Source organism: Ursus maritimus, unplaced genomic scaffold (genome assembly GCF_017311325.1).
Source record: "Ursus maritimus isolate PB19 unplaced genomic scaffold, ASM1731132v1 scaffold_23, whole genome shotgun sequence".
NCBI lineage: Eukaryota > Metazoa > Chordata > Mammalia > Carnivora > Ursidae > Ursus > Ursus maritimus.
The window spans coordinates 16,477,581-16,489,002 of NW_024424786.1; the positions used below are offsets into that span (position 1 = coordinate 16,477,581).

Sequence of the window (11,422 nt, forward strand, 5' to 3'; positions counted from 1 at the left end):
GCTCTGTCAGCTACTCTTGCCAGCAGTGAATGGAAAACTCAGGTGATGTAGACATCGTGTGTAGATATTTCCCCTTAAGCAAATAAATGTAACAGCCAAAGCATAGCTTCGGTAGCCTAACGAATATCGCAAGAGGCATTTTTTAAGTTGATAAATCAACTGTTTCGCCTAAGAGTGGAAATGAGTACGCTGTATCTAACAACATGTTTGTAAAGCAAACAATAGTCAAAACTGCCCTGAATTTTCTTGATTAAATTCCCAATAACAACAGTTGCATAGAGCAAGATTTTCGCTATTATACTCCCAGCTCATTCTACACTGAGGTTGTTTCTCCACAGTAATAAAGCATCTGACTGAAAAATGTAAAATATACAACTAATCATCCAGCTGTTTCTAAAATCCCAGCTGTTCAGTAATAGGCAGAAAATACTCAATGTAATAACAATATAATAGACTCACATTGCAGGTGATTGTAAAAGATTCTGGGTTTGCACTGGCATGACCTGATTTATAAAGTGGGAAAACGTCTACCTGGGTCATACAAAAAAGCTCCCCCCGAGAAATCTGTGAATTTGGGAGAGCAGAAGCCTCCTTGCCCTGGGCTTTCATTGAAATAAAGGTGAGTGGGGTGCAGTGCGGTGCAGGGAAGATGGGGGTGCCAAGCATTTTAATGTCCGTCTCTGCAGTTAAAAAAAAAAAAAAAAAAAAAAAAAAAAAAAAAAACAGGTTTAATAACCGAGGGGAAAGATTCAAACAGAAAACTAAAAATGAGACCTTCGACCACTTTATTTTGAACAAGTTTATATTTGGTCATAACTTCTATTAGAATCTTCTATTTCAATTTCCTTTCCAAATCCTTTCAGGGGCGCAGTAAAATTTTTAAAAGTTGAGTGACTTTCTAATCTCTCTTACAAAGCTTATAACACAACTACAGCTTTTCACAACTGAGATGAAAATATGTTCCCAGCATGTGATCTTCAGCTCATTTTAACAATGACGGCAGAATTTATTCCATGCTAGACTGATTTCCAACAGTGATACCACAGACAAACAAAAAGGGGATGGTGATTCCTAAACAGAGCCTCTCCTATTCGAAGATTCAACTCAGTCCCTTGAGTGAGTAAAAATAGTCTAGTGTCACAAGATGATTCACACTTTAAAATCCTGTATGCTGCTTCACCCTTATCTGTCTAATCTAACCCTATCTTTCCCCACTGTTTCTCACACCCCCTTGAAGCCTGGGAAGTATATGGATTCTAGTAGTGAAATGACACCTCTTCTCTGATCAGTAGCAACAGCAGCTAAATCAGCAAGGAGCATATGACGGCAGCAAGGAGTTCTAATTATGTTGCACAGATTTTATGATTTTTCCATTCCTCTAAGAATTGCATACCGGCAATAACCAACATAAACACATCACTCAGCTGTGTTAGTGACATGCTTCGACTGGTTGCTTCGTTCTGTCTTAGTTTTAATACACTATCACATTAACATTCTGCATTAGATTAAGGGTGGGGGGGATTATCCCCTACAAAATATAAGTGCCCAAATGGTAATCTTCTAATAATGTGACTCTCCTGCTCTGAAGGGAAAGGTGAGTTTTATCCTAAGACATAGCTTTAATTCTCAGCTACTATTTTACAGTATGTGAGTGCTCTCAGAATACCAGCAAAGAGAGTCAGCATATCTGTACATAAACATACGCATGCTTACTAAATCTGGTACCAATACCAAGTGATCAGTTTGATTTCCTGGATTACCAAAATTTAATAGCATTACCAAATGAAGCGGTTTTAGATTGATCTGCCTATTTTCGCCATCAAATTAATGACTTCCTTTAGGCATAACCCCTCACCCCCTGCCTACATCCCTCCCATTCCCCTATGTCCCACGTAGCTACGATCCTCCTTAAATCCTGTTGCCATTCCAGGAAAAAAGCAGTTTCCGAGCTTCACATTGGCTGGGTCAGATCTGGAGGAAGCCGGTCAAGAACTCTGAGAACACATCTGGGAACCCAGAAGGAAATTCTAATCCTAGTATTCCTTCTCTGTCATCTAGATTCTAATATGGCATATATGCATTTCCCTATGTTGTTTTCCATATATACTGAAATCTGCTGCTAGACTGCTTAATAGCAAATGTTGCAGAAAAGATCATCAATCTTGCCATCCTCTAATCACTTTGTAACCGAGACTTTCACTTGGTTTGCTAGAAGATAAAACATTTATATCCATCAATTTAAATATAATCCATAAATTTAAATACAATGTTCATAAGTCAGGAGATGGGGAAGAAAAACAAAGAGATTCCATTAACCTCTCAAGAAACCTAAATAAATGAATCACTATTTATGGGATAAATCTCCCTCCAAATAAATGGCTCTAAATATGAATTGCAATTTCCAAATTTCATATTAATATCGTAATATATTTAATGAGGGCTACCCCTCAAGCTAGTAAGGATAGTGTGGAACTTATGATCTCTATTTCTTTATCAAAATTCATGTTAATATTAGGTAAATCATCCTAAAACTAAGATCTATTCCCCAGCAGTAACGTCAACAATAACACCAACTAGGAGTGGCAAATAAACAAATAAACATAAATCCTACTATATTCCATCACCTCTTGATAGATTTCAGTCCAATGGGAGCTTCATTAATTATTTCCTACCCTGCCTGATAGCAAATGAAAGCCCTATTTGGATCATGATCCCTACCAATTGAAGGAGAAAAAAAAAAAAAGACTCGTTCAGGTGCTATCAACACATTAGTGTTCTCCAGGGGAATCAGCAACCTATTCAGGTATGAGTGAGTTAAGTTTATAAATAGAATAACATAAACCCTCCATATTAACTAATGTAGCCCTATCATTGAAAGAGTTCAGATAATATAGCCCTGGTTTCCAAGAGATACGAGATTTTCTAATTATTTTACAGTTTTGTATGTGAGCACGCTCAGAGGCTGAGATATACTGAAACATTCGTCCAAAACAAAAACAACCTGAGACTTTAATACTGTAATTGAACCTAAGAGAATTAAGGGAGTCACATCAAACAACAGCTACAACGAAAATGCAGAACAATAACGGCTTCAAGTAAATTGATTTCTGGGGAGCACAAAGTAGATCAACGGGGCTATGTGGTCTGATTTCCATGCTATATGCATCCTCTATATAATGGGAATAATGACCATGAAAAATAAGATGAACATTTTGCAATGTTTCATAAAACATAAAAATAAACCCTTCCTTCCTGGGAATGAAAGCCCATATATCTTACCCCATGCAACACCTCAGAGCTTAGCCCTAATACCACTATTGTTATATGGCACAAAAATCCAACTTAGAGTGTAAAGAAAGGTTTTTCAATCCTTAGGTCTCACTATTTCCCCAAAAAACACAAGAATTATACCCTTTTCCTTCATTTCAAGAAGTCTCTTTTCATGCCTCAGACAATTCATTTTGCTTATGTATCTTTGACCAGAATAAAGGCAGAATATTAAATGTACGATATATATAAACATATTAATCTAATTATTTTGAAACAAATATAATTATTTGGCTCAGCATGTGATATTTAGTCAATATCCACAGGGGCTATTTATTTAATTGATTTAAGAGGTAACTGACTGATCCTTCAATATCCAGTAGCTTAACGAGCTATGTATAAAAATGCCTTCATGCTCTGTGGCTTTAAAAATATGCTAGGAATCATGAAAAATCTACAGAGTCACAAAAAATTAATCCAATGTACATAATGCCAATAACTGGAAAAAAGCAGCATGTTTTCCAGATTAAGTAGTTATTCCTAAAAATTACTATTAAGACCACTTCTAAGGTAAGTTAGCATTTCTATCATTTTCACAGAAAATGTTAACTTGTATAAACTTTTAGTAACTTATTGCTGCTTTACAGCATTTCCCACAACAGTCACCTCCTGGTTAATTATGCTAATGGCGAGGAGATGTGGCAAAGATTATTCCTAAATCCTTCATAGTTCGTCCTGATGTACATGACACATTGATTTGAACAACAGACTTGGCTTTCCAAATAGGTTTTGCTTGGCTTTCTAGTTTCAGTGTATTTGTTGTTTCTTTGTACTATATTGTTTTCTGTTTACAATTTTGCATTTTTCTAGACTGGCTGTTGGAAAGGAGACAATGGTTTTGAGCCTGAGTAAAACCAGCTCAGATGAAAAACTAGTTGTAGAAAATCTACACAACAGATAATTTGCAAGTCAGGAAGCAAAATTTGACTATTTGTGGATCAGCTATCAAAATCATTTGGCTCCTGGTACTCTGGATACAAATTCTCCTTCCAAGACAACAATGATGGCAAATAAATAAAAAACTTAACTGCAGGTCAGCAAAACCATGACCAGTGAATGTGGGAATATCCTTTCCTAGACAATAGCAAGACACCTTATTTAGCACATTATTCGCCTGATACATCTATTCTGATACGACTTAGTATTACCTACAGACCTGAAAGGGGACATGTTAGAGTCTCACTTAGAGCCATAGCTCATTAAATATGTGCTATGTTTTTCAAAGCACCCAACTCAAACCCTGGGATTAATTTATTTATCCATAAATAATCCTTCACGCTCATTTATTTATCCATAAATAAAGTAACCATATTTTCCGTACCTCAGATTGGGCCATATGGTCTGATATGTATTAGCATACTTTTTTATGAAGATACTGTAAGAAATTGGGACTGCTATGGAAACAGAGAACCAAGTCAGAAATAAAACTCATATCACAGTCCTAATCTTAATTTACATTTCAGAAGTACACATTCCCATTTACTGCAAAAATAGCTCTGCTTCCTTCAATCTTGAACACAAACCACTCCATCAACCTTCTTTCAAATAGGAATACTGATCTCCATACTAGAAAGTAGGATTGTCTTCTAACCTGTAACAGTTACATTGGCTTGGAAGACCCTGTGCTTTGAGTCAAACTTCTTTGCAGGCAGGAAAACCAAGAAGTACCTTTTGTCCACACCAAATGTCCCTTGCAGAATTCAGAATGACTTTTGGGTCAGGAAGATTTCCTGGAACAGGCCCCTTTGTCACTGAATGACAACCCGTAATCATTCTATACTGTATCAATAAAAAAAAAAAAAAAACATATAAAGAGGGATGTTACAGTCTGCATCGTGCACATGAGCACATCACATGTTCACTGAAAAATGTAAACTGAACCTAGGTGTATTTCTCACTTTATCTAGGGAGATCTGCAATGTTACAGCTAAAGACGCATCACAATCCTCAAAAGCAACAACGGAGAACACCATTTGTGAGTCTGCTGGGCTGTGGGGATACTACTGTTTATGACTCTAATGCAACTAAATATAACTTTCTGCTGGTTCATGTTGACTTTCTAAAAAAATGGATATATAGATATATATATATCAGAGTACTTCCCATAGAAATTTCTTCTTCATATAGTAGATTCTATTTCAACACATGCTTAATGAAAAGATTTTCACAAAGCTTCAGCGATCCTGTTTAAAACAAATTTGACAAGGAAAGCAGTAGCACTTGTGAAATACTACATGTGTTTAAGCATAAAATGAGTTCTCCAGCACAGGTCGGAACACTCTGTTTACTGACAAGACTGTACTATAACAAAGCAAGAAATCAAAATGTTTACTTACCAACTTTCACCATATGTATTCAACTGGAGACTGAGTTATTTTTTTTTATTAAGGGAATCCCTTCCCTCTAGTTTTTAGAATAACGAGTTTCAAAATACACCCTATCCATTCAGCTTACATTCTAAAAACCCAATCTCAAACTCCCGGTTCTTGCATTTAACCCAACGGTGAGATTTTAAAACTATTCAGTTCTTACTACTTAACTATAAAACCAAGGCTGGTACGACTTGAATACCTAGAAAATATCAAGCTAGTCTAATACTTCCTTCAACATCAGAGAATTTTGGTGCTGGAAGGAATCAAGTGATAATGTAGCTCAACCGCCTGATTTTACACTTAAAACAAAAACAAAAACAAAACCAAAAAAACACCTGAGAATCAAGAAGATGAGACGATGTGCCGATACCAACAAGCCAGCTCTCCACTCCTAGACCAGCTATCATTCTTCTGGCAACCACTAGCTCTCTTTCACAGAAATTAAAAGGAATAGTTAGTCCTCCTCTCTTCTCCATAACTGTTATGTTTCCTTTTCAAACATTTGCAAAGAGAGAACAATGTATCCGCCCTTGAAAAGACTCTGATTAGGATGACCTTCAAATATTGTACTTTCAGTAACAAGACCATCTGAAAAGCAACTATAGGATCCCAGATCCCTGAAATTCAAATCTCTAAATGGGGCCACTTCTTTTTTTATCTTACAGCCAAATGGGTATGGTGGTCTCTGAGAAGATAGTTTCCTAAATCAGTTACAAATAGCCTCTGGAAGCATATTTCTCAGTATAAATTTTACAAATGGTACTAAAGCACTTTGCCTGGCTTTGACTTAGAAAAATGTTATACAACCACAGCTGCACTTCACACATTCCCTACCTTCACACATTCTCTACAAGAGAAGTGTCCTATACAAACTCTGAGCGCTTAAATGCTTTCTTCTTAGTGTGGACTCAAGATCCAGACATCCTAAAATAAATGCATCTTGAAAGAAAATACAAACAAACAAACATACATTTAATGATAACCTAATAATGTTTGGTTTGGAAGCCCATGGTGGTCACTTCTTGACCATTTTACTCCTAAGAAAACTATGTAAGATAAAGGAAAACCCCAGGATCTCAAAATGACTATATTTCTTGAATTCACAGAATTATCAAATCTAATACATCTCAGCTAAATTTATCATAACTTTCAGATTTTAAAAGGAGATGTTGTAGAAATATAACTTTTCCCTTCCAAACATAGCCAAATCATCGCTTATTGCTATTATAGAATGTTCAATAAACATCCAATGCTGGAGAGCATTTAAACTATTTTAAGATATAATCTGACCTAGTTGGGTATAGCAAAAGACACATGGTACCTCATTCACAGAGTCAACTTTTTACACCATGACACGCCTGGAATCTTTCTCTCAAATGAAGAAACTACAATAATTATTCAATGATAGGCTATCTTGCATCTGCATATCCACTTCTTATAAGGAGCTCGAAATTAAAGAAATTACCCATGATTTTCACAATATCCTAACAAAGCAGATGTAACTCATGGGTTCTAAATCTCATTCTCCCAGAGGAAGATTTAGCAATTTAGACATAACATCAGGGATTTATTTGGAACTCGGCATTTTGGAGTGTTCATATGTTATTTGCTTTCCATAACAACTCTGTGATGTAACAAAAGCTTATTATATGCCCTCTTTTTCACTAATGAGGAAATTGGGGTGCAGAGATTAATGGTGACTTTTTCAAATGAATAATGACCAACCCAGATAGCCTTACTCCTAGTCTAATGCTTATTACATTTTTGCTCCATATCCAAAATATATTAAAATGCCATCTTTGAAGTCTTATTACATGATCACATTTCCTTGTTTTGTCACTCTCTATTGTCACTAGGGATCTTTGGTCAGAGCATTCAATCAACTCCCCTGCTTGCTGCTTTCCATTCTCCAAATGGTATTCTTGAGAGATGTTTTTCTATAAGTGGTGGGGAAGGGGTGGGGAGAAGGGTGTAACTTTGCTTTTAAACCTAACATTAGATTTACTTGGAATTTCAAATATCATTAAAGAAGATTTATGTTATTATCAAAAGATGGCCTGGGATTTAAAAGCTTGAGAAAAGCTATTCTAGAACTTTTTTTTTTTTAATTCACAGTTGTCAGAGTTCATTGTGTGCTACATAGTGTATTTTTCCCAAACCTCAGGACAACCATTTTATAAAAAATAGATGTTGAAGAAATACTGGAGAATAAGGCCTCTTATGTACTCTACATTTTCTCATCTATATCTCATTATGACTTAATAGTGCAGGTCTGATTGCTAGCTGTTACCTCACAGTCTAGAACACCTTGTCCTGAATTAAACACAGATACGTGTGTCTTAAGATCCTTTAGCAAAGATGATAACGATGGTGATATCGAAACCAAATGTTTTGACACAATTCTTCCTTGTATCAGTTTCAGCAAATAGAGTGCTAAATTCTGAGGTGAATCCCCACACTGTGCCTTTATGTAGCTGCACAAAGAAATAAACTTAATAAATCCAGCATTTATGTTGCACATTTAATAGAAAGCTCTTAAGCCATAATCACTGTAGCTGCTGGGCATCTTATTTCTTCAAGAATTCTTTCAGTGCATGCATTAACTTTGGTTAAATTATTCTGGATTTAAAAGGCAGAAGAATAATTAAAATAGTATGGTTTCAGAAGCATCATTGTAACAGTCCAATTTCAAAAGATTCAGCTGCTAAATTTTACCTCGTACTCCCTTTGCAGATCAGTTATTTAGATTTTGTAAAAAGGGAATCGTGTGCTGTTATCTGCACGGCCATTAGTCTCACAAAAAGAAAAGAGCTATAAAATAAGACTAAGAAATCATTCTTCCAATGATTGTCATTGAACTGTTACATTAGTAAACATTCACAGTAGGAAGTCTCTCTCAATCTCCAGCATATAAAATAGTGCAAAGGAAAAAAAAAAATCCAGTCCTGTGAACAAAACTTGTTACATTTTCTCCCATTTCACTTCTTCCATATTGTTAGGCATTTGCTGTCATATCTTCCCAAAATTAATAATAAAATATAATCAATTTCTAAAGGCCCCTGCAGCCTTTTTAAAAGTTAATTTCCAGTTAAAAATAAACTTTAATTAAATCCAAGATAAAATTGTGACCTATATTGTATTAAATAATTCACTTTCTTGTTTTTTTTCTACACAGTAATTCTTACAATTTTTAAAAAACAACCGTGGAATCCAAAGACATGAGATGCTATCAAAGCACAGATAAATGACTGCTCGAATTCATTAGTTCTTACATAGTAAATACTTCAAAATGCCAACTTTTCCATCACTGCACAATTACTAACAACGTTGACAATTTACTTACACATACACACGCACGCAGCATGAGTGCGCGCACACACACACACACACACAAATACACACACACACATTCTCTCCATGGAACCATCTTTACTTTTAACATCTTTTCCAGTTAATGTGCAAAATTCTTGCATTCTAGTAAAAAATATAAAGATAGATTTGCTCCTATTTTAGCCTCCCTCTTCTCCAAGATGTATCATTTATTTGATATGTAATACAAGTTTAGTAACAATTATGCCACGTATAACCATTAAATGGCGTACTACTATATGCATTAGGTTCATTTGCATATTTCATTTTCATAACTGCACTCTCTATGCATAAATATATTTGGAGATACTGGGGTTGGGCGGGGGGGGCAGTGGCGGGTAGAGAACAAGATTCACACATCGGTCTCCACAGCCTTTGCATTAGAGCAATTGTTTTTATCTGTCTCACTGTTCCCCTTTCCCTGACACTTCTCCTTTGCACAGAGAGATTCCTTAACTCCTTCTTCCATCTCTAGATACTCTGACTTGTCCCCCAGGGAAGAAGAAGTAGAGCTCCGAAATTTCTTCAGCAAATTAGAAGGGAGGTATGGGCAACTGACTGCATTCTGTGTCAGCTGTGTCTGTTCCTCATTTTCAGTCTCTCTGTGGTAGAAATAGTTAAAGTTAGAAACAATCACTGGCACTGGCAAAGCAATGGTTAACACACCTGCAATGGCACACAGGGACCCCACGATCTTGCCCCCCACAGTGATGGGCTTCATGTCCCCATAGCCCACAGTTGTCATGGTCACCACAGCCCACCAAAATGCATCTGGGATGCTTTGGAAATGGGTAGTAGGTTCATCTGCCTCCGCGAAATACACGGCGCTGGAAAACAGGATGACCCCAATGAAGAGGAAGAAGATCAGAAGGCCCAGCTCCCGCATGCTGGCTCTGAGGGTGTGGCCCAGGATCTGCAGGCCCTTGGAGTGCCTGGAGAGTTTGAAGATCCGGAATACTCGGACCAGACGAATGATCCTGAGGATGGCAAAGGACATGGCCTGCTGCTGCTGCCCATTGCCACCCCCCTGTTGCTGGGCCAGATCAGTGCCCAGGGTGATGAAGTAAGGCAAAATGGAGACAATGTCAATGATGTTCATGATGTTTTTGAAGAAGAGTGCTTGGCTGGGACAAGCAAAGCAGCGAACCACAAACTCGAAGGAAAACCAAACAATACAGACTGTCTCCACGATGAAGAAGGGGTCGTTGAATATGGTGTGCCCTGAGTTCTCAAGGTGGGGTGCTGACGTGTCATTCAACAACCCACTGTGTCCGCCTGCACTCAGTGCCATGATGAGATCCCTGTCGTCCCTAAACTCAGGTAAAGTTTCCAGGCAGAAAATGACAATGGAGATTAAGATGACCAGGACGGAGACGATGGCTATGCCCCTTGCTGGACTGGAGCTCTCCGGATACTCAAAGAGAAGCCAAATCTGCTTTTTAAATTCATTCTCTGGCAAGGCCCTGTCCTCCTCCTCTCTCACAAAGCCCTCGTCCTCCCGAAACTTGAGCAGGGCCTCCTCTCCCAACTGATAGAACTTCACCTCCTCGGTGAAGATATCAAAGGGGACATTGACTGGCCTCTTGAGGCGGCCTCCTGATTGGTAATAATATAAGATGGCATCAAAGCTAGGCCTGTTCCTGTCAAAAAAATACTCATTACGCAAAGGGTCAAAGTACTGAGTCCTCTTCTCAGGGTCTCCCAACAAAGTCTCTGGAAACTGGGCCAGAGTCTTCATCTGGGTCTCAAAGCGCAGGCCTGATACATTTATCACCACACGTTCACAGCAGTCACTGTAGCGGACTGAACTATAGCCACCACCGCCCCCATCATCCTGAGGCAGCAGGTCCGTGTACGAACATTCATCACCATGGTCATCTTCACTATAGTAAAACCTTCCCTCCTCTTCCTCCTCCTCCTCCTCCTCCTCCTCCTCTTCCTCTTCCTCACTCAGCTCCCTCAGGATCTTCTCCTCAGAGCCACTGGGCATCAGGTCGGAGCAATGAGGAAAGCTGCTCTGACGGTGGTGGACTTTCTTCTTCTCGGGCCGTGGGCGCCTCCTCCTCCGACTCCCCCGGCCACCCTGAGGGTCATGGGAGGTGCAGGCCCCACGTGACTGGTGGTGGTGGTGGGAGCCCCCTCCGGAACCCCCGCTGCCTTCCACAGCAGCTGTGGCGGCTGCCACGGCGGCGGCCGCAGCTGCCCTCGAGTGAGCAAGCCTCTCCCGCTCCCGGGCCCGGGCCTGGGCTGCGTAACCATAAGGCATGTGACTGTTGCACCCTGAGCTCTCCGCACTCACCATTGCCACCTCCATGGCGGTGGAGTTTGGAAATGGCTGGTTCCAGTTGTAGAAG

The 11,422-nt window shown here is 38.7% G+C and overlaps 1 protein-coding gene across 1 annotated transcript; it reads right to left on the minus strand.

The window, feature by feature from the left end:
• Positions 1-8,298: 8,298 nt before the first annotated feature.
• Positions 8,299-11,382, minus strand: KCNA4 (potassium voltage-gated channel subfamily A member 4). The gene has a single exon (XM_008686943.2). The coding sequence runs from the start codon at positions 11,380-11,382 to the stop codon at positions 9,421-9,423; it is 1,962 nt and encodes a 653-aa protein (XP_008685165.2). The 3' UTR covers positions 8,299-9,420.
• Between the last annotated feature and the right edge of the window lie 40 nt (positions 11,383-11,422).

Bases quoted from the DNA above. Each gene is read 5' to 3' on its own strand.
- KCNA4 (XM_008686943.2), bottom strand. From the start codon at position 11,382: ATGGAGGTGGCAATGGTGAGTGCGGAGAGCTCAGGGTGCAACAGTCAC.